Consider the following 24931-nt stretch of genomic DNA (forward strand, 5'->3'; position numbering starts at 1 on the left):
ATTGGCACTTACCACTTCTTAGGTGGGCATAATGTCACTTTTACAACTACACAACATTGGTTGTAAATCATCATTTAATAGATTTTGTAAACACATTTAAGGAAACAACTTACCTATAAGTCTTAGAATACTCTGTGTAAGAGCTAGAACCCCGGAGTTCAGCAGCAGACTCAGGCTGTTTCCTTGATGCTCTGATACCAACAGTCCAAGGTGAGCAAGTATGAATCTTGCCTGAGGCAACACACCTAGGTTCAATTTCTCCTATAACAAATAAACAATGGTAACTATGATTCAAAACCAAGAAAAATAGTCCTTTCATTTATTTAAAATACCATTATATTTAAGATAATAAAGCTGCACTTTAAACATTTTTTCAATGATGCATCTATAGTGTACTTACTTTATGTTATGTATGCACAACTTAAACAATTGCAAATCCCAGCAATAATGTTTTTACAGAATCACAAAAGCGGCACAAGTATTAGATATAGTTCTTAAAGAGATTTAAGAGCACCGCATGCTGGGTTAACGCCTGTCTGTTAAAGATTCTTAATTCAAAGGGTCATAATTCCAAAATTATTGCTTTCAGCATTATGCCCGTCTGTCTAACAACTGCAACTTATCATGATAAGCAAATAATCCAAGTTTAACTTTTCAAATGTTTGAATAATGGGCTACATTTGAAGTTTATTGCACAACAACGAAAATAATGAATTAGCAGCTATCATAAGAGCTCAACTTTTTTTATAAACAGACAAGTTAAAAAGATGTCAGCTGCATTATTATAGTCCAAACAAGGTGCTGAATACAACTGATAATCTTTTGTAAGCCAACTGAATGGATTTCTCCAATTAAAGAATTTGATGCCCTTAGTGGACTAGGAGTCCACAGCTTTAGGAGGCATTTGATTTAAAGACAAGGGCCATAACCACTCTGCCTTAGAGGGCCCCATCAGAAGTCTAAATTAGATAAAATGAAAGGTCTTTTTGCTGACAGAGATACAATAACCTACCTTTGTGTTATCTTGGCTGTTTTGACTTAATTGACATGGATTAACTCCCTTGGATTTAATTGTGATATCCACCTGTAGAACATTGTGTCTTAATTCCTGTATAGACCAGCGGTACAGCTCAGAGAATGTCATCTGCAGAAGTATACGGTCACATGGTGGAATCAGTGTGATGTCGGTTAGACACTGTGGTACAGGTTTGCTGTAAAGATACAGTAGAAATGTCAGTTAGACACTGTGGTACAGGTTTGCTGTAAAGATACAGGAGAAAATGTAGATTAGAAACTGTTGTACAGGTTTGGTGTAAAGATATGGGAGAAATGTAGGTTAGACACTGTGGTACAGGTTTGATGTAAAGATATGGGAGAAATGTAGGTTAGACACTGTGGTACAGGTTTGCTGTAAAGATACAGGAGAAATGTTGGTTAAACACTGTGGTACAGGTTTGCAGTAAAAATACAGGAGAAATGTAGGTTAAACACTGTGGTACAGGTTTGCAGTAAAAATACAGGAGAAATGTAGGTTAGACACTGTGGTACAGGTTTGCTGTAAAGATACAGGAGAAATGTGGATTAGACACTGTGGTACAGGTTTGCAGAAAAAAATACAGGAGAAATGTAAGTTAGACACTTTGGTACAGGTTTGCTGTAAAGATACAGGAGAAATGTGGGTTAGACACTGTGGTACAGGTTTGCAGAAAAAATACAGGAGAAATGTAAGTTAGACACTTTGGTACAGGTTTGCTGTAAAGATACAGGAGATATGTAGATTAGACGCTGTCGTGCAGGTTAACTATAATAATAAAGTAGAAAATAGTTTAAAGCTTTTAAGCTCCATGCCTCCAGATAAGCCAAAATATTTCAAGAAAATCAACTTTGAGAAGATTTTAAGAAAAGAAAAAGGATTCAAGTAATAATTTACAAGTTATGGGCAATTAATGACTGATTTTGCACTATTTATCACCATATTTCTACTGTGTGACTAATGCAATACAGGCTAATTTTGAAAAATTTCACCTCTTTTAAGTATTTCGTTGACTGCAAGTACCATTTGCTATGTGAAAATTATTTTCTTTTTTTAATTCATAATATTTTACTCTTAAATACATTTTCAAATTTTTATGAAAATTAGTAGGAATCTGGAGGTATACTGCTTAAAACTCTAGTAAACATCAGGAAAAGGAGAAATGCCTTGTAATGAAAACACATGTGTACAAATATACAGATTAACTGATAAAATACTGCACTTGTCAGACACTGTGGTACAAAAGCTAATTATAAGAAAAAAGTTATTTGTAAACAGATTCATTCAAGTAAGTCATCAGAAATCACAAAAAGTGTGGGTTTTTTTGGGTTTTTTTTTCAGTTGTAGTTTTTTTCTCTCAAAATAAACTGCATATGTCAAGGTATTTGCTATATAAAACATTGAAAGAGTAGCTGTACGTGGATAAAATCAACCTGTTATAAATGAAAAACTGTCTTTATATAGAAGTTTGACTAGTGTATACATACCAGACCCTATGACCTGCGGTGAGCAGACCCTGCCAGCCACACAGCAGGTTAAACTTCACTGATGGAATCAAATGGTCCCTATGAACCAGTGCTAGCATAGTCTGTATACCTTTTAGACGAGTCTCAGCTCTCCTAACCTGTTATATAATCAAAATTTCATGTTAATATTCATATTTACACACTACGACACAACCACGTAAAATATATAGCCCTATTTCTTGTCTGTTCATTTTGAGTATGTTTATCTAATCATAAATTTTTTTCATTGAGTTTAAAGTTAAATCAACACTGTTATGATCATAAAGCGATCTTCTCAGCTTTACTGGCACATAAAGAAGTAAAGTGCCTTTCAGTATATTATTACAGGAACTGGCAGTGGCAGACACCCCCCGAGTTAAACCGCATACTTTCAGTAAACTCCTTGAGTAACTTCCGTTCTCACATGAAAGAATACTAAGTCCATGCCTGGAATTGAACCTGTAGTAGTTGTAGGATTCTAAGTGATAAGTGAACATACAACAGAAGCTCTTGATTTGTTCAAAACCAATATAAGTCAATAAATCTTAGCAAAGATGCAACATTCATCGTGAATTAAGCAAAAGTAGCCATTACTTCAATATGAAATTTCTAAATATTTACAAGAAAGCAATCCTGGAACAGACTGAGGAATGGCTTAATACTTATTTTCTCCCCAAGCAAATCATTGCAATCTGTCCAGTCTACAGGGGGATATAGGCTAGAGATGGCCCAGCTAATTGATGTTCAACTGTAACAGATCAGAATATAAGACAACCACTCACCTGATGGTGTAGAGACCTTCTAAGTTTCTCTATATCAATGGGATTTTCATGCATGACAAATTCTACAATTTTGTTGACCAGTGGCATCTCTGTTCGAGACCCAGTGAGGCGTTGACGAAGCCAGCTCAACTTTTGACTACTGGTCACCATACTGACCAGTGAATCCCAGGAATCTTTCTGCAATGGTCAATTAAGTAAATGAAGTATATGTCGTTATAATATATTTCTAATTTCAGTCTCTTGTTTATTGAAATCTTTTAAAAAAATAGATCTGGAAATTAAAATACAAAAATCCATAACTTTCCTCAAATTAAATAACAATCTATTGCACAAAGTTTATTGATCACCAGGAGATACTTATTTATTAATTGTTTTCAGGCAATTTTCTCAAAATTAATGTAAATATTTACCATACTTGAAATGAAATGTTCTGTAATGTTAAGCACATTAAAATAATTTTGAAAATATATCAGCTCACAATATATAAAACATGATTGTCAAATTTCCATTTCAGGATCCTAAAATTACATATCAACTGGATGTGGAAACAATCATTAAAATGAATATCAGCAAATTACCATAGATGAAATTGTCCTTAAATGAATTAAAATAACCAAATATAGGGGCAAGAAAACTGGTATCAAGTATTTGACCAACCTTTCTCCTACTTTTTCCCTGTTTCTTTTTATAATGTCCAGCATGTCCACTTCCTTCCATTGGGGGAAGACCTTCCACGTCAGCACTTCCATCTACCAACTCAATGTCATGTTCTTCTTCTAAAGAATCCCCTAGTGGAGCCTCATTCTTGCCAAACACTTTCACCACAAATTCCCCTGGTTCTGATTGGACCTCACTTCCTTTAGCTCCACCTCCTGAACTGTCAGTGCTGCCACCTGGGGCTTCTTCTGATTGGCTCCCTAGTAGAAGCTGACCTTCACTTTTCCCACCTTCACTTTCTTCTGGGACTGACTTTTCAACATCACCGACATTCAACGTTACCACCACTGGTGAAACTAAAATAAAACAATAACCACATGGTACTGAATAAATTGAAATGATAAACATTATATTCCAAAAATAATTTCAAGCAGATATTATGAAAATATGATTGCCTTTTCTTCAGTTTTCATATACTCTAACTCTCCAATGACATATACATAAAATCCTACCTGCATTTTGAAGAGAAAATGTTACACAAAATGTGTACAGATTAAAAAAATAATCATGAGCCCTACCTAACTTAACTTTTCAAAATACTCCTTTTAAATAAATCCATTTTTTTAAATATCATAATAATGTACAATTCATGCAGTAAATTGATATCATAATGATAATGAAGATGGAAAAATATGAGCTAAAAGTATTCTTTTTTTTAAAAAATCATTACTTCTCTTCCTGTTTTCCTCTATAACTTTATTAATGGCCATTTTCCACCTAGATGTGCTGTGTAGAAGTTTTGACCGGCTCATAGCATTCACTTCATTCCCAATCGCAGGTCGTAGTTCATTAAATAGGAAGTGACATCGCTCTATGACAGGGGCACAGACCTCTTTATAGGATCTGCTCTGATCTTGATGGGCCTAAAATATGCAAATAAATATTTACAACTACATACAATGGAATGCGTTAATCAATTCTATATTCTCTGTATTTCAAAAAAATAACAAATGAACTTGTTTGATTTGCTTACAAGTCTGTATGTGTGACACCATTTTATTGAAGATATATCAGGCAAACTAAAACATTCTATGACAAACGGGGACTTTCAGTATTAATGTTAAACCACAAGTGCCTTTTTGTTTATCATTTTGCATTGCAGGACTTGTGTAAAACCAGCAACTTTCCATCACCTACATGTAGATATCTATCTTTTATTATCAAAGGAATAGTGTCGAAAAGTTTTTGTCATAAAGGAGAGAAAGGCATGTGATATTGAGTTAGGCACCTAAGCCACTTGGCAAATACAATCAATATTTTTAAATCTTTTCAACATTAAAATTATAAGTTGACTATGTGTGACAGGAGAATGGACAAACCACAAACTATATGCTCCATCAAATACATATAGTTTCAAGAATCATAAAATTCCACACAGAGATATGTAATTATAAGTAAGACAAGCCTTATATACCTTTATAAGTGATCGTTTTACTTGTCCTACAACTCGTAGCAGCTCTATAATAGCCTTTGGGAATGTTAATTTCCCAGCATCCCCTTGTCCGTGCTCTATAAGGCCGAGTATAACGTGAGCCAAATCATGATGCTTTATCAACACTGCCAGAAGTAACCTGTAATTGAATCATCAATAAATATTAACACATTTTTTTGAAAATTTCTCTCATCAGAACTGAGAACACTATGAATATCACATTTCTAGCTTTACAAGTAAAAAAATTGATCTGTCCAGCTTCCATTTCCTTAATTTACAAATGAACCTGTCTGGTTTAGAAACTGTACATTATATTTTTTTGGGGGTTGAGTTTTACATGGCACCAACACAGTATAGGTTATATGGCCACTTTCCAGCTTTACTGGTGGAGGAAGACGTCAGGTGCCCTTCAATGCATTATTATCATTTCAGGCATGAAAGGGCACCTGAGTAGAACAACCCACATTTGGTAAGCTTGCTAAAATTTAAGGGTATCATGACAGTCAGCACACAGTATAGAACTTGGTCAGAATGCATGGAAGTGCAGGCTGACTTGGCTCTATACTGATGCCAAAGGCTTGCCACCTTTTGTTTCTGCAGGTAAAGTGTTAAAATGATATCATAGAAGTAAAACAAAAGGGCCATGATGGCCCTGAAGTCGCTCACCTGTATATAGGCCCCGGAGCCGGGCCAATTTAAACCCCAGGGCTTTTATTTGAAAAAACCTGATAGACTACCATTAGAAAATGTTTCATGCTTAATATCTAAACTCCAGCTATTCGGGTTTTTTCAAAGAAGATTTTTAAGTTTTTGCTATACACATATAAGGAAAATTTTGACCCCAGAGCTCTTATTTGAACTTGGTAGACATCCATAAGAACATGTTTCATGCTAAATATCTTATCTCTAGCTCTTTGGGTTCTTTAAAAGAAGATTTTTTAAAGTTTTTACTACATTGTATATGCATATAGGGAAAATCAATGACCCCCTGGGGCGGGGCAAATTTTGACCCCCAGAGTTCTGCATGGAATTAAATTCTTTGAACAATTTTCAAAGGTGACCACCAAAGGAACATTCCTGTGAAGTTTGGATGAAATTGGCTTAGTGGTTTATGAGGAGATGTCATTTAAAGTAAAACTTTACGAATGCCGAACGGACAGACGACAGACAGATGCCGGACAAAAAGCGATCAGAAAAGCTCACCCTGTCACTTTGTGACAGGTGAGCTAAAAACAAACTATAAATAAATACGTACCTTCCAACTTCTTCAACTGGATGCTCAGGTGCGAAGTCTATGGGTAAACTGATATGATGTTGTTTGGAATATCTCTCAGCCATACTAAGGAATGTCTTCACAGCCAGGTCCTGACATTTACCCTCCACCATAGCCTGCAGGAAGGGCCTCGATACATCTGAGATAGATGCCTGACGGTCAAACAGGGCCTCTTTATCTTCTATGGCAGAACTAGTCATCTCACAGGCACTGCTTGTTGCACCAGCTCCTATAAAAACATATACAGATAATATACTATTGTTTACTTTTTTTAGAATTTACAAATTAATTTCTTATTGAAACACTCTCGGAACTGTTCCTGGAAGCATTGAGTATAAAATTTCTTGCTCACCAAAACAACCAAACAGGGCCAGCAATCATAAGATCACTAGTCTGACATGTTTACCACTACAACTGTTATAGGTCAAGAAGAAACAAGACTTTCAAGGCCTCATAGTAGAGGAAGATTCCTTTCTGTATTGTATCTATATTACCAGCAAGCATCTGGCAAAAGGGCCTAGATCGTCAATAATCAAGCCAACTCCTTTGATAAAAAAAAATAATTGTCAATTGTAGAAGTGTGCAGCCATAATCATTTAGCAATATAACAATTTGAAGATCTATATTCATCAAAATTTTGCATGTTTTGTTGTTGTTTTTTTGGCATTTTAGACAGAGAGACAGATAATTTTTTCCATTTCTAAAAATGTATTTACAGATAAATTATTCATACTCTTGTCCAAGATTAATAATGGCACCTCAAACTTCTAAAATAGACTGTCATTTACTCAATTGGAGTTAACCAACCTGGTGTTGTGGTCACACTAGATGACCTACTCTCTCCCTTCTCCTCCTCAAACGGATTCCTGGGTTGTAGTAACTGCAGGCCACCACGGAAGAAGTCTGAGCTGAGCCAGTCACTGCACTCAAGTTCATCCTGTGATAGTGGTGTGCTTCGTGCCTGCTGTGCAGCGTGCAAACCTAGCAGAAGACTGAGGGTACGCTCAGTGTCCATCAGGGGCGATGACGCTGTACTTGTGTCCATTAGCTGAATTATGTCTTTTTCAGGCTGAAAATTTAACATTGCAAAAGATAAATTTCACTGTTTAACTAAATATACAAAAAAAGTTTTGACAAAGCCAGTTATTTTTGGGAAAAGAATCATTTCTCTAAAATTCTTGAAAAAAATAACTTTTCATCTAATGACAATCAAATGTTAATCTTTTTCCCCAATTCTAAAATTCATTTCACTTTACTGATATGACACCTTTAAGATTGATTAAATTAAAATCTAATAACTCTAATTTGTACATTTATTTAATGATTAGCCTAGCTCCAAAGTTTCAACAGACTTTTGCTAATTTTTGTAATTTTAAAGATCAAGAAACGTAAACTGCACAGCACATCATGAAGCCGGAAAAGATAGCACAGTCCAGTGCTCTTTTTTAAAATTTCCCCTGCATTTTATATTGCACCAACGCAGTATAGGTCATTTGGTGACTCTTCAGCTTAATTTGGTGAAGGAAGACCTCAGAAGCCCATCTGTGCATTATTTAAGGCACAGATTTGTCACTTGAGTGAAACCACTGATGTTTGGTAAGCTTCCTGGATAGCTTCCTCACATGAAAGAATCTAAAGTCCCTGCTACCACTATGATGACTACTTTGACCTGTCCTTACCTCTACATACTGTCCAACATAAAAGGCATGCAACATCTCACGAGCTTCTATAGAATGATGAGCATTTTCAAAAGCTGCTGTGGCATCCCGACCAGCGTACTCCGTGAGCACCTCCCACCCACACCGTGCCTGTGTCTTGAAATCGTGAACGTCATAAACCTTGCCATGGATTATGATCCACAATCCACCATCTTTGTTATGATTCTCAAGATCAGCTTTACGTATTGTTTGTACATCATCCTGGCTCTTGTGGCTAATCTTGTCTAATGAATGACCTGCAATATAAATACTGGTATGTTAAATTATATAGAAATTCAATGTTTCAGTTTTAATTCATACTAAAAACGATTAAAATTTAAACGTTTTTTTTACCATTCTGTAGCTTATATAATTTAGGGCTATCATTTAACTTCATAAAAAATATAAAATTTTGTCAGGCAAGTGGCCTAGAATCAACATTCACTTACTCCAAACTCCCGGCCATGACAGATCTTCCCTATCCTCCCTGCCAAGACCGGGTGCCAGTCTGTTATATTTATCCAGAATATCTAATACTTGTTCTAGGATAGGAACCGATCCAGACATCTGAACTACAGCCGGGCTACGGAGTTGTAGCAGAACCATACAGGTTAACATCTCAGGTAACAGAACCCCTGAAAATAGCAAATAACAGTAGGTTTAATGACATAAATGTAGTTCAAAACTAAAAATACATGAGATGGATCACCCTTTCTGTGCAAGGGGGTACATATTAACATATCACTATCATGAAGAGGTCTGTTTGCTTCAATATGAGTAGACATTTCACAATGTTTCAAATTTGATTTTTTAAAAAAAAACATTTTTTTCTCAATTAATAAATTCTTTTATAAGTTCAAGGTTTGAAATAAATATATTCATATACAACTTCGTTCATTTATCTACATACATTTTTTTCTTCGATTTTCTCAAGTCAAACAAAACCTATTAAAGCCACATGAGGACTCTCCATCTGTAAATCTGATTGTCTATGTGTACTAGGAATATATTGAGGGCACATGAAAAGAACTATCATATAAGCTAGCTAGTCTGGGTTTGAAGCCACAGCAGAACTAAACCACTAGGCCGCAAAAATATCATAGGTTTTGTAAACTGTTACACTGTATTTATACAATTACAACTCTGGCAATGAAAGGTGTAAGTCTGATTAAGACAGGAACTGTTACCAAAAAAATATTTAAATCTTCAGACATATATAAATTTTCTCCCTTTAATATAGAAAAGTTAAAATGTAAGGTTATCTAATATACAAACCTGTTACATCACTGGTGATAATTTTCGAGACTAGAGAGAAATGTTTAGAGCTGATATTTGCCAAACTGGCCCCTAGGGGCAGTATATCATTGACATGGTTACATAACAGGGAGGTGTACTTCTTCAGCAGGGAACCTGCTCCTTGAAGGGTGAAATCTGAAAAAGATATGCATCAATTATGCTAAAAATCAATATTTTTTAAAATTTTGTGAATAGGTATGAATATTTCTTTCTTGCATGGGTTTAAAGCAACAGAAACATTGTTAAGATGAAAAGGTGACTCTCAAGTTTTACCTAGCTATCCGGTTAGCAGGTATTTTTAGAACGCTGGACTGTGAATCGGGTGATCAGGGTTCAATTCTCGGACAGTGCAGACTTGGGACTGATCAAGAAATCCTCTGTATTGTCATTTGCACTGTACCTCTGCTCTGGTATGTACAGAAGTTGTTGGTTCCTTGTGAAAGCTAAGGTACTAGTACTGGTTATCTGCTTGACAGCCTGCCCAGAAATCACCGGGTGGCGTAACTTTGACTTACTGCTGTGATCCGGGGGTAAACTACCAAAACCACCACCATCATTTCAAGATTTACTGGTAGAGGAAGATCCAGATATTTTTTCAAATATTATGTAAACAGCTTTCTTCTATGATACAATTTAAAACCTCAAAAACCATAACCAGTTTACCATAAAGTCTCTAATATTGATTAATCTCAATTTTGAAATCTGTATATATATATATATAATATATAGCTCACATATCTACTGTAAATTTGGAACTACTGTTCAAAGATTACAGTTATAATCATTCAGCTTTAAAGTTATTAGATTAACTATTTAAGCTGATCTTAATACAGAGTTCTAAGTAGTAATTAATGTATTTTAACATATCATGGAAATTTTATCATCTTTTACCTAAATCAGTTGGTGAGGCCAGACAACAGTTCTGTTTGGGAAACATTTTGGCAATGAGTAACCTCTGGAACTGTAAAAGTAGGTCAAGTGATGGCGATGTGTCCTTCATTACCGTCTCCTCCATCTTCACGACACCATCCCGGGATAACTCATGTAACAACGACTGGGAATGTGATGAAGAGTTCCTGTTTAAAAAAAAGTTCAGATATGAAGTTACAATAAAACTTTCAAATGGAATATTTGTTAATTGGTTAGGTTCATTTCATAGATTGTAACAATATCTAAGCACACAAAAAAGACCATCTTAAACAAATAAATTAGTACATCAGGGCTCACACTGGCTCAAATAAAATAATAGCCAATATTTTTAACTTAAAATAATAATAGCCAAAGGTTCAGCGGACTATTCACGATTTAGCGATTAACAACATAAGCAGTTGATTAAATAAACATTACATATAAACCTTTTTCAGTTTAATAAGGATTCTCAAATAAACTGATACATTTGTGTATATATTGATAACTACCTTTTTTTTTTAAATAGACCCACAACTTAAATTGTTATTATAGAACAGAATAAAAATGTTATGTATATCAATAATATTCAAGATTCATTATGAATTTACATAATGCTATTATCAGACAATTTCTTTTGTTTGTTCTAATCAAATTTTGTCAGCTATAACCCCTGTCAATTTCCACATTTCACACAGAACTGGAGTAGATCTAGGTCATATAAGCCTATAAAAATAACACTTGCAAACTCATTCACAGAATGCAGCCTTTTTTCTGAATAACTTACTGAAAAATGTCATCATTACCAATGTAATACAAATTTTCTGCCACAATAGTAAAGATTTTTAAACAAAACATAGCTTATTTTCACCTTTAAATAAATATCAAAATTATTGGTGTCGCGAAAACATGTGACAATCGGATTTTTTCCTGTTTTCTGAAGAAATACTCACAATTTTGATTGTTGTGCAAATAGTTGTTGGGAAGTTAATACTTTTTAAATATTTTATCATTGTTTTCCACTGGCGATTTAGTCAAGTAGCTTAAAACAAAAAAAATTCAAAATTTGCCATTACTGCAATTTAATTAGTACGGTAAATTTCCCGTAAATTTTGGGTTGGTCAATATCCAGTTTATCAATTTTAAGACGATCTTTTTGGCTAATTGACAGATACTTAATGGCTATTATAATGCTGGACAATATCTTTAAAGTACTTATACAATTTTACATCTCGCATGTATTTTTATCACCTCGGGCAATATGGTAAGCAGCACGTGACCGATAAAAAGTTGACAATCAAATCCACCCCGCTGGTGTTAATTGGGTCTACTGCATTCTTTATCGATTTTTACACCTTATATAACATATATATATAACATGATAAACACTGTTGGAAGTAAAAAATAATCGCCAGATTTTGTAGCCAAAATGCAAAAATAATCGCCAATCTTATAAAATAATCGCAAATGGCGACTATGGCGACCGACAGCGTGAGCTCTGGTACATGTAGTTCTATCCTGTATCTTGCTGAATCTTTATAATGTACTTGTCCTGATTTTATTTTGTTTATTATAGGAATAAGCATATAAAACCAGGAAATGTTAGAAGCCAACAAAAAACGGTCCTGCCAGACCACACTGATATAGATTTATTTAGATGGCAACTCATTATTAACACGAAAATAAAACAAAACATATCTACACAGTACAACTTCTACAGAGTAACACCCTTTGGTAGGCAAAGATTTTATTTGTTGCTGAGGGTTGGTTGGTCACGAGAGGTTAAATTTAGGGTTAAATCCTACTTTGGGAAGATCTGAAAAGGGTTACTGGTCTACAGGGGGCCATTCTGTAGAGATTACACTGTATTGTATGAATTACCTAAGTAACTGTTGAATAAGTTGAAGTAGTGGAATGCTAGCACTGGAGTCCTCCTCTATATCGGTGCCGGGTTCAAGCTTCGTTTCGCTAGATGCCTCAGAGTCTGGTGTTTTCTGGTCCTCTTTCTCCTCTGATTCCTATGTTTAACATTGATAAATGTACATGTATAGTTTATTATCATAATGCAATGAGAATCACTGTAAAATTTGTGTAACTGTGATCTTAAATAATCTCTTTTCCTTAAATTCAATGGACATGCATTTATATATTCAAAATTAAACTTCTTAAAATTCTGCCTCAGCAAAAATATTGTATCCACAAAAAAATTAAATGAATATCACTCTTTGTCATTTAATTCTCTTAATAATAGCAAAATGAATAATCTCTGTGGATCAATTTTTAACATTCAAAAATAATCAACATAATTAAATTATTTATTTGAAAAAAATGCCTAAATTAGACTTAAATTGTACTGATAAAATTAAAATAACACCTCTCCAAACAAAATACACTTTTACTCAGAATTTTATATCTTTCAAACCTTTTTCTCTTCAAATGTCTCCTTTTCTTTCTTGATTGCTTCCTCCATGGCAAACTCTAGTCCACCGTCCGCCATCAGACTGCTCACCAGGAGGTCAGTCATAAATCTTTGACCAGCACTCATACCTGAGGCATCTCTCCCTGCTTGAAACATGTCAAAAGTTACAATGAGTTGTATCATTTCATGCATAAGCCAGATTTGTTTGACTTTAATTCTTTAAGCTTTTCCTGTACCCTGTCTTATAGGTCAAGAATATATCATTCATCGGCACATCATAGAATTACATACCCAATGCCAAATAAGTGGTAAATTAACAGTTTGATGATAATACTATCAAAATTTTGAGATACTAAAATTTTCAATATAATATATAGCCTTTGACAACAAACCCTACTTACAGCAGTATGGATCTATATGAATTTCCAGCATTGCTTGAAATTGCTCATTAGTTTAAGAATTCTCAGAATATTTAAAACGAAAAACCTTATGTCAAAGCATTACATGTACAGTGGAACCGGCCTAATCCGAACCAGAAGAAAAGTTCGGATTGAAAAAGGTTTCCAGATTAGAAAGGGTTCCGAATTAGAAGGGTTTTTTTAACATGTTTTTTCATGTTATTTGCAAGATAGTTTAAGGAAAAAAAAAATGGAATGCATTTAAAATTGCAATTTAGATATTTTATTTTTGCAGTCTCTTAGTCTTATCGTTCATTTTAATACATGTGAATAAAAAAATAAAACTAGAACTGCCACTATCTTGGCGTGAATACCCCCGCATACCACTTTGTCAGAATCAACAGTGGCCATTTAGAGCGCAAGGACAACTTCCCTGCCAAATCTGAGGTTACTAAGCCAGTGCATTGCTAAGTTATGTATTCTACATGCTTCAAATGTGAAAATGTCAAAATCAATACATTGCAGACAGGACATTCTTTAGCAATTGAGAAGAAAAGCTTTTTTTTTACCCAGTGACCTCAAAATCAATAGGGGTCACCTTATAGTCATGATCAACATCCATGCCAAATATGAAGACTGTGGGTCAAAGGAATCTTAAGTTAATGGGTGGACAAACTTTTTGAAGTCAAAGTCCCTATGACCTTGACCTTTGATCCAGTGACCTCAAAATCAAAAGGGGTCATCTACTAATCATGACTAACCTCAATGCCAAATATGACGACTGTGGGTCAAAGGAATCTTAAGTTATTGGGTGGACAAACTTTTTGAAGTCAAAGTCCCTGTGACCTTGACCTTTGACCTGGTGACCTCAAAATCAATAGGGGTCATCTACTTATCATGACTAACCTCCATGCCAAATATGACGACTGTGGGTCAAAGGAATCTTAAGTTATTGGGCGGACAAGCTTTTTGAAGTCAAAGTCCCTGTGACCTTGACCTTTGACCTGATGACCTCAAAATCAATAGGGGTCATCTACTTATCATGACTAACCTCCATGCCAAATATGACGACTGTGGGTCAAAGGAATCTTAAGTTATTGGGCGGACAAGCTTTTTGAAGTCAAGGCCCCTGTGACCTTGACCTTTGACCTGGTGACCTCAAAATCAATAGGGGTCATCTACTAATCATGGACTAACCTCCATGCCAAATATGACGACTGTAGGTCAAAGGAATCTTAAGTTATTGGGCGGACAAGCTTTTTGAAGTCAAGGCCCCTGTGACCTTGACCTTTGACCTGGTGACCTCAAAATCAATAGGGGTCATCTACTAATCATGACTAACCTCCATGCCAAATATGACGACTGTAGGTCAAAGGAATCTTAAGTTATTGGGCGGACAAGCTTTTTGAAGTCAAGGCCCCTGTGACCTTGACCTTTGACCCAGTGACCTCAAAATCAATAGGGGTCATGTACTAATCATGACTAACCTCCATGCCAAATATGACGACTGTAGGTCAAAGGAATCTTAAGTTATTGGGCGGACAAGCTTTTTGAAGTCAAGGCCCCTGTGACCTTGACCTTTGACCCAGTGACCTCAAAATCAATAGGGGTCATGTACTAATCATGACTAACCTCCATGCCAAATATGACGACTGTAGGTCAAAGGAATCTTAAGTTATTGGGCGGACAAGCTTTTTGAAGTCAAGGCCCCTGTGACCTTGACCTTTGACCTAGTGACCTCAAAATCAATAGGGGTCATCTACTAATCATGACTAACCTCCATGCCAAATATGAAGACTGTAGGTCAAAGGAATCTTAAGTTATTGGGCGGACAAGCTTTTTGAAGTCAAGGCCCCTGTGACCTTGACCTTTGACCCAATGACCTCAAAATCAATAGGGGTCATCTACTTATCATGACTAACCTCCATGCCAAATATGAAGACTGTGGGTCAAAGGAATCTTAAGTTATTGGGCGGACAAGCTTTTTGAAGTCAAGGCCCCTGTGACCTTGACCTTTGACCTGATGACCTCAAAATCAATAGGGGTCATCTACTTATCATGACTAACCTCCATGCCAAATATGAAGACTAAGGGTCAAAGGAATCTTAAGTTATTGGGCGGACAAGAAAAAACCGACGGACGGCCGGACGGCCGGACAGCCGGACGGACGGACGGACGGACGGACAAGCTGATTCCAGTATACCCCCCTTACAACTTTGTTGTGCGGGGGTATAATAATAAATAAGTAAACATATTATGTCCTCAAGGGTAAGTTAATATACGATGTTAAACAGGAGGCCGAGACATGATTAAATATTCGTGCCAGCATTTGTCAATTGTTGTTTACTCTTATCCGATTCAGCAACTATCCGAATTCACTGACAGTTTCCATTAATTTCCGTTACTTAATTACGTATCATTGAATCCATTACAAAGAATTAAAAGATATTTCTACTGCATTATATCAAAATATTTATAGAAACTGACGAAAAACAATCAATTAAGCAATTAAAGAAGATATCAAGGCAAGCTAAGTGTAATTTTCACACCTTCGCAGATCATACGTTTCACCCATTAATCAAGCGAAATAACACTTATCAGTATGGTTAATACTAACACCTGCACGATGTGCGATTATTTGTTATTTTGAATAAAGGTGTGACATTTGGCAAAATCTGTTCGGATCCGCGAGGTAAATTTTAGAGTAAAATAAGAACAAAAATTGAAAAAATCGTCCGGAATTCAGAGTAGACAGGTTCCGAATCCAAACGTTTTTTTTACTATTGAAAATAGAACAAATAAAATCGGGACTGGACACTTCGTTCGGATAAGAAAGGATTCCGGACTAGAAGGGTTCGGATTAGCAAGGCTCCACTGTATAAGCTAATTTCTTGTAAGTATCTATTACTTTGGATCCTGATGCTACAAAATAGATGTCAAAGAATATTTCTTTATTTCTAAAATTTATCTAAATTCACACCAACTCTTCTCTTTATCTAAAAATGATAAATGTAAACACTATACCTCCTGAAGAGAGTAATGAAGATAGAGCTCTAGCCCTCTCCTCAGCTGTAGGGAGGAGAATCGACCAGCCATTCTGTAATGTATTCTGGGCTGCCATCTGTACAGTGGAGATAACTCCGCTATTACTGGCAAGGGAGACAACTCTCTTCTTCAAGCTGGTAACCAGAGAGCTGCCGGCTCCTAGCCCAAGTTGTTCAAAGCTCTCATTGTGGGAAATGGCAACATGGAGCTGCAACAAAAACAATAGTTGTTAAATCATTATTTTTTAATATGTAAACAAAGAATTCAAACTGAACAGTAGCTAATCAGCTTATCAGCTTTAACAAGTTCCTCTCTTTCTTTTAACTATGTTTTTTGATACTACTTTTAATGTTTAATTATAGACTTTTTAGCTCAATGATCCTCAGCAAAATACATCCCATTCATAAAACCCTTCATACATATATTCAATGTCATACAATATATGATATGTAAATGATATTATCAATTTTAAAGCAGACATTCCATTTGTCCATACAAAATAGGGTTTTGATTGAAACTATACTATTTACATTTTCTTTATTTCTGCTCCATTACATAGGGAGCTGTCAGTCAAATCTTAATCAATTTCTTCCTGGATATAACCAGCTTTGATGTTATATATGCCAAAAGTAAAAGACCCTAGTGGAGCTCAGATCCAACATCACAAAGTAGACACCTTTTACCTAAACCTGCACTAGTATTAACAAGTTTATAATCAATATATACATACCTGCAGATTAAGTAGATTCAGGCCTGCTACAGCCATACACTCTTTCTCTTGTTGCGGTGGCCAGTCACTGTGTCCGTCCATACCCTCACATACCTCTGCTAACAGCTCGTCCAGCTGTTCAAAAGTGGCCTTGCTGATGTCCACCACAAATGGCACTCTCATACCAACAGTAGAGTGACCACCATAAGACCACACGAAACTCTGAAGACAAAATTCAATATCAATAACTGACTAATGACATTACAATAAAAAACTAAACTTGCTCTGTATTCAATGTGTTACACAGTAAAACATTTGAAACAAACCAGTTTTTCTTTTTGTTTGCCTTTTCAAATCTAGATCTACAAACAATCAGAATGGCTAGGCCTATATTGTTTTCATTCTTTAATCATTCTTGTCTAAATAAAGGACATATAACATTAATTCAAAGATAAGTATTTGAATGGATGTTACCAAATAAGGTCACAATGAACCATTGCCTTGTAACACAATAATTATATTTATACTCTACTCATAACAAGAGAAAACTATAAAATGGATACTGAGTTAACTCATCTTTAAACGTTAAGAAGTAAAATTTTATTCGGTAAAAAGTGTATTACCTGTGAGGGTCCACATGCAGCTCCTATAATTTTCTTGCCGTCTAGACCAGTTAACAATGTTGGTTCTGTTCTGCACTGTATTGACATGTCCCCTAATTGACCCTGGTCATTGCGACCCCATCCATACACATCACCGTCCTCACTGACCGCCAGACAGTGCATTGAACCGACTGAAATATCCACGATTTTCTTCCCACCGAAATGTTCAATTTGTTTAGGTACACGTACATGTTCCTCCGTACCGTGTCCTAGACGATAGTTATCACCTTTACCCCTAGATAAAATAAAAACTTCATAATAATACCACACAGGCCCAACAAAAGAGCTCCCTCGATAGATATATTTGTTATTCTTTTGTCATTTTCAAGGACAACACATAATGTTAACTTGCTGTACTTTTTATATTTCATTAAAGAACCTTTTAGTTGCAACAAAAAGTTAAACAAAAAGTTAAGCAGACTGTCAGAGTTACAATATATGAGGTATATCGGAAACAAACTTAGTTTAGCATTTTCTAAGCTTTTGTCAAGATAAGACCAAAAATCAAATTCTTATCCAATTAAATTATTTTTCTACACTTGCTGACCAATCTAGCCCTAGTGTTACCTGTAGCAATGTTGCAATGACCCTAATACAGCTAAGACCTTTGCATCTTTGGTTGAGAGGCAATCAACCTTAACCATTGGAAACTATTTTCCATTTTTCAGAGTCCCTCTACACTGTATCTACATCATTCTGTGCCCTAACTTACCATGAGAAAACAGATCCAGACTTTGTCAAAGCCATACTAAACTGTGCACCACAGTACACCTTCACTACATCCTGCCCCATCAACTTCTCAATGACCTTTGGTGTTTTACACCCATCACTACCACCTCGACCAAGTTTACCATAGTCACCATCTCCCCATGAATAAACAGCACCTGTTCCAAGAATGAAATATTTCTTTATAATGATATCAGTATAATCAAGTAATACTGCTTACTGTTTTAACAGGTTTATTGTCACTATTTGTGAAGAAACCTTAAAGTAAATTTGAACCACTTCTGAGTCTGGTTCCTAGTATTTCACTACACTTGTGTAATATGATAAAACATGGTTGTGGTACCAGTAGGATTTGTAACCATGACCCTTGAGAGAAAGACAACCACAGTGTTCACAAGGCCACCATTCCCTTTTAAAAGTCAGAATTTGTATCTTTCCATTGTGAACCTTAAACAAAATTTATGTTCAAAATACTAAAACTATGCAGCTATCAGTAAAATCTGTCCTGACTGTTTACTGATAACCAAAGTTTGCAATGATAAAGTGGTGCACTCAAAATGTCCAAAGCTTTAATTTACAATGTACAACATTGTGAATTTACTTAAAACACTTTTATAACCTTACAAGTCAAATCTCTTTACATTCAAATAACACATCTTTAATCAAGAAAATTCTCATCAAACTCATTCAAAAGAATTACTAATAAATCTTTAAAAGCCATAGATTACATGATACAATTTAAATGTTAAACAAACCTGTATCTGTGACTGCAATGGTTTGAGCATCCCCACTTCCTAGCGCCACATCTATCACTTTATGTCCTTTAAGTGCGGTGACAAGATTTGGTGTGCAATGGTCCTCGCTACCACCATGACCGAGGCGCCCGTAGTTCCCTCGTCCCCAGGTGTAGAGCTCCCCACTGGCAGTGACAGCAGCACTGTATGTACTTCCACATGTGATATAGACAACCTGCTTGCCAGTCAAGGCTGTGATTAAAGTAGGCTCTTCTCTTGCACTGAAATTGTATAAAATAAATATATATTGATGATGATGTTGGATGATTATGATGATACTGACAATGAGGATGACCAAGAATGATAACGATTGATTATGATAACAATTGATAATGATAGCTGATAAAATGATGATGATGTTGATTAATGATGATGATGATAATGATGCTGTTGGATCATTATGATGATACTAGGGATGACGATTACCCAGAATGACAGAATGATAACAATTAATAATGAAAAAGATTGATTATGATAACTGATAAAATGATGATGATGAAATTGATACCTATAATAATGATGCTGTCCCATAACCTCAGCAATAATCTATAATGTACCTCCTTTATTCATTACTAAGTTACAAGACCAGGACATTAATATAATTTAACATTACGAGATTTTTAAAAAATTGTCGAGGCTTGTAAAACAAGCAAAATAGCAAAACAGAGTGCTATTAGCAATGATCACTGGTAAGTGTGTTGATTATCTTTTTATAAAACCAAAACTGATGCAACAAAACATTGTGTTTCTTATGCCTGATGGAATTGCAATGAGTTACAAATATTGTCTATGTAACAAGACAAACATACAAATTTTTAACAACATAAAAATCTTACATGTTGTCCCCATGTCCTAGCCTGCCCCCATCACCATTTCCCCACGATAAGACCTCTCCATCTTTTGTCAATGCCAGGTAATGTTTACCATCAGGGTGTGCGGCAAGCTTCACGACTTCACGGTCACCAAAACCACCTATCAGCCACATGGACTGTAAACAATACAATACGTTGTTTTATTAAGCATACAAGAACATTTTTCCATCCATCTCAAAACAATATAATAACCTATGAGAAAACATGATTTTGCTGTGTAAAGTTTATACATAATTTATTTTAGGCCGATTAAATGGGACTTTTTTTATTTCAACAAATGCATAGAAAGTATCTAAAAACGTTCATTTTACTGAAGGTGTAGGTCAAAATGATACTGTTGAGGTCATACTTTTTGGTCCTGCTTTGCTACAGGTGGTAGAATGCAGATGTTTCTATGTGCACTAAAAGCAATGTAGGTAGAACCATTAACCTTTCTCAAGTAACTGTACAGTTCAAATTAGATAATTTAACCCTTTACCACATATATACGCAAAACAACGCACTTTCCACCCCCCCCCCTTTTTTGAGGTCTCAAATAGTGAAAAAATGTCCTATTTGGGCCCCAAACATAAGTTTTGGTTTGAGAAATGTTGCTAAAAAAATTGAGCACTTTTTTGGCGCGGCCCCCATCCAAAAGATATATCAGGGGGTTGCCAGAAGGGGGATGTGCCCCCTTCTGTTAGGGGGGTTTGAAGAAAATTTGGGACTTGTGAGAGGCTAAAAATGACCTCAGGTCGATCATAATGTAACGTTTAACCAACGCTGAAAAGCCTTTGACTCTATCTCAATCCCTTGAGAAGTTGCAGCACTTTGAATAAATTTTGATGGAAAAAATCGAGGCAAAATAGTGATTTTTTGCAATTTTGAGATGTCCCCTCGTTGCCATGGTAACAGGAAATTTAATACTGAGCATGTCGTTACAAAGGCAATGGTCCAGTCAACATTTGTGCCAAGTTTGATTAGTATTGAAGCATTTTTCATAGTTTCATAGCAGTTTGAACTTGTAACAGGAGGCTTTTCAGTGAAAACGGCCATTTTACACAATATGCTCATGGGGGAAAGGGTTAAGGTCTCTTGCATAACTTGAATCTGCAACAGTGGGGAGATTGTGATTTGGACTTAACAAAACAAGAGCCGGTTGAACCGGGTGATGCTCCCCGAATAGGTTTTGGACACAGGAAGGTATACCTCTTGTTGTGTCAGAGTTATGTCACAGACAAAGTTCAAAGTGTAAAAACAACCCAAATATTGTACATGACACATTGTCTCAATATGGTGATCATTTTTGTGAAATAGTTGTAAAATCCGATTTCAAATAACAAAGTTATGCGCCTGACATTATTTTGCTGCAAGGTCATGCTGTGACCTTGACCTTCAAGGTAGTGACCCAAATAGTGCTAGCGACACGTTGATTCAATATGGTGATCATCTCTGTGAAATAGTTGTTTAATCCGACTTCCAGTAACAAAGTTATGGGCCGGACACGATTTTGCTGCTAGGTCATACATTGACCTTGACCTTCAAGGTAGCGACCCAAATGTTGCGCGCGACACAATGTGATCATTTCTGTGAAATAGTTGTAAAATCCGACTTCAAATAATGAAGTTATGTGCCGGACACAATTTTGCTGCAAGGTCATGCTGTGACCTTGACCTTCAACGTAGCGAGCCAAATGTTGCGCATGACACACCATTTTAATATGGTGATCATTTCTGTGAAATAGTTTAAAAATCTGACTTCAAATAAGGAAGTTATTGGCCGAACACGATTTTGCTGCAAGGTCATGCTGTGACCTTGACCTTCAAAGTAGCGACTTAAATGTTGTACATGACACGTCATCTTAATATGATGATCATTTCTGTGAAACACTTTTTAAATCTAACTTCAAATAGCGAAGTTATGGGCCAGACACGATTTGCTGCAAGGTCATGCTGTGACCTTGACCTTCAAGGAAGCGACCCACATGTTGCGCGCAACACATCGTCTCAATATGGTGATTCATTTTTGTGGAATATTTTTTAAATCCGACTTCAAATAAACAAAGTTATGGACCGCGACACGATTTTGCTGCAAGTCATGCTGTGACCTTGACCTTCAAGGTAGCGACCCAAATGTTGCGCGCGACACGTCGTCTCAATATGGTGATCATTTCTGTGAAAATATTTTAAAATCCGACTTCAAATAACAAAGTTATGGACCGGACACGATTTTTGGCTTGCAAGTCATGCTGTGACCTTGACCTTCAAGGTAGCGACCCAAATGTTGCGAGCGACACGACGTCTCAATATGGTGATCATTTCTGTGAAATATTTTTAAAATCCGACTTCAAATAACAAAGTTATGGACCGGACACGATTTTGCTGCAAGGTCATGCTGTGACCTTGATCTTCAAGGTAGCGACCCAAATGTTGCGCGCGACACGTCGTCTCAATATGGTGATCATTTCTGTGAAATATTTTTAAAATCAGACTTCAAATAATGAAGTTATGGACCGGACACGAATTCGGGACGTACGTACAGACGGACTGATGGACGGACGGACAACCCGACGACTATATGCTCCCCCGAAATTTTTCGGGGAGCATAATTAAAGTGGGTTGGTCTACAATGTGCACATTTCCCAGAATTATTCCAAATGAAATGTTGATAAAAATAACAGAAATAAAACAATCGGACACTCAAATTTGAAAAAATAAATTGTTGATAAGTTATAAGTGATTTACTATGAACATTTATATATGAATTATAATATTTTGTTCTAGAACATCTTATTATCTGTTATATCCGATCAAGTGTTTCACACTTACCACCAACACCCATACATAATTATTTTGTGCTTTGTTGTTGTCTGATACTTAACACTATCAACTAAATTATTTCATAAATTTACATGGAAAATCTGAAGCAGGTCAATACAATAACATGAGATCAAAATCAGCAGTGGACAAGATCCCTCTATTTTGAATATAACAAATATAACATAACTCACAGCAGCTTCAGATGTGTATGATATCAAATACACGTTTCCATTTCCTGCTAGCACAGTCATCACCCTCTCAGCGCATACAATCTGCTGAACTCCGCCCACGTCATTCAGGAAGTCTAATGTAATTGGTCCGCTTGTCATATTCCCGCCTTTCCATGCAAACCAACCCCAGGCAATTACCTCTTGCATTAAGCTTGTCTTTTGACACTAAAACAAAGCAACAAAAATCGATCAAATTTCAGCACTGAAATAAAATGAGGGTTGACCACAAAACTGCAGTAACTTTTATGAAATATAGGACTTACAACATTTTTGAGTTCAACTCTCGAAATACATATCAAAATATAATGCAATATCACAATGCAAGAAATCGTATTGCTATATTTGATATATTGCAATATATTACACCGCCCTATCCTAAACTATCATGCTGAACATTCATAGTGATAAAGACTTTTCAATGCCATGATAATTAAAACAGACTGTCCTGCCGATCAGCGCATTCTGAGCAAGGGGTTATACGGTTGGCACACAATTTTTATTGTTTTCAATTTGCTATTGGTATCCCTATCTCACAATGAATATTTTAAATTTCTCATCAATGTAAGCCAATTACAAATTCAGCAAACAAATGAAAGTTTACAATGGGACGTCCTTATATCATCAAACACTCAGCCGTACATTTTAACTCTCCCACTTTTAGCGGGAGACTCCCATTTCCTGTAGCAATATTTTTAAATTTTTCTTCAAATAATGGGTATTTTCACAAATTAGAGAAATCTCCCTATTTTTTGATGTCTGAACTTTCTTCTTTGTTTCTTGCAAATTCTAAAATCTCCCTCGTTTTTAAGTAAAATCTCCCACTTGATCATCGAAAAAAGTTCACATGTATGCTCACCTTCTGTGAAGCTGTCAGTGGTAGGTAGGGTTGACACAGTCTATCTAAATGGGACATCATTACCACTGCGCTCATACGTAAATCTACCGCCAAGCTCGCATCCTCCGGAATGTCAGGTAACGGAGAAAACATTCTGTTGGGCTCACATAGTAGTTGCTCTAAACATGCAGTGAAATGAGATTAATATCTATGTCTCGATGAAAAAAGTTTACATAAAGAATGTTTTCAATAATTACTTTTAAATATCATACAGAAAAAGTGTGTGTTTGGTAATTACAAACAGTGCAAGACTTTTTTTTCTTCAAAAGTTGATTCTAAACTTGAACAATTGGTAAAATATTCATAGAAAAATATCAAACAATAATCCATAATGAAAACATTTGTAAACAAATAATTAAATAAAAGATCAAAATATCATGACGGAAATTTCAAAAAGAAATAACTTTGTGAGTTATAGTATTATGAAGTTGCTAGCAAAATATTGAAGTGTTGACCCAAAGGTTACATCTAATATGACAGCCCTTAGTAACTTTCTTCAAACATCACAGTCATGTTTTAAAAAAAACAAAATTACTTAACCTCATCCCATTTTGCCGGCTCAATGACTCGTGATTTTGCACACTGTATGCTCTGAAATCTTTTGAGTAGTGGTATAAGCGGGGGCACTGTACAGGTTACTACTAACACGGTTATCAAAAATCGTGACGACTGTTGTTCCACAAGTTAAGGAGAAGGAGGACACTACGTAGCACATGGTCAGGTTTCCACGCTGGACAGCTAG

At 35.8% G+C, this 24931-nt stretch overlaps 1 protein-coding gene across 1 annotated transcript; it reads right to left on the reverse strand.

Annotated features, from left to right (window-relative positions):
* Positions 1–1160: 1160 nt before the first annotated feature.
* LOC132759392 (E3 ubiquitin-protein ligase HERC2-like) lies at positions 1161–24909 on the reverse strand. The gene is made up of 23 exons (XM_060751159.1): positions 24730–24909; positions 24151–24308; positions 23256–23459; positions 20231–20382; positions 19356–19615; positions 18587–18758; positions 17836–18109; positions 17234–17434; positions 16483–16711; positions 13064–13203; positions 12523–12659; positions 10627–10811; positions 9715–9870; positions 8889–9074; positions 8422–8696; positions 7550–7811; positions 6725–6971; positions 5452–5608; positions 4708–4900; positions 3978–4333; positions 3321–3497; positions 2521–2657; positions 1161–1260 (listed from the first exon to the last, which is right to left on the reverse strand). Exons 2-23 carry the CDS (start codon positions 24280–24282, stop codon positions 1161–1163), a joined length of 4332 nt encoding a protein of 1443 aa, XP_060607142.1. The 5' UTR covers positions 24283–24308; positions 24730–24909.
* Positions 24910–24931: the final 22 nt, after the last annotated feature.

This window comes from Ruditapes philippinarum, unplaced genomic scaffold (assembly GCF_026571515.1).
Source record: "Ruditapes philippinarum isolate M1 unplaced genomic scaffold, ASM2657151v2 ctg3430_1_1_1_1, whole genome shotgun sequence".
Classification (NCBI taxonomy): Eukaryota; Metazoa; Mollusca; class Bivalvia; order Venerida; family Veneridae; genus Ruditapes; species Ruditapes philippinarum.

What these genes read in the sequence shown, in the direction of transcription:
- LOC132759392 (XM_060751159.1), bottom strand. Translation starts at nt 24,282, where the DNA reads ATGTTTTCTCCGTTACCTGACATTCCGGAGGATGCGAGCTTGGCGGTA. An exon ending in CTGCATGTGGACCCTCACAG is followed by an intron (nt 17,435 to 17,835) that starts GTAATACACTTT and finishes TTTTGTCTTCAG; the next exon opens with AGTTTCGTGTGGTCTTATGG. An exon ending in ACCGCAGGTCATAGGGTCTG is followed by an intron (nt 1,261 to 2,520) that starts GTATGTATACAC and finishes GTATCTTTACAG; the next exon opens with CAAACCTGTACCACAGTGTC.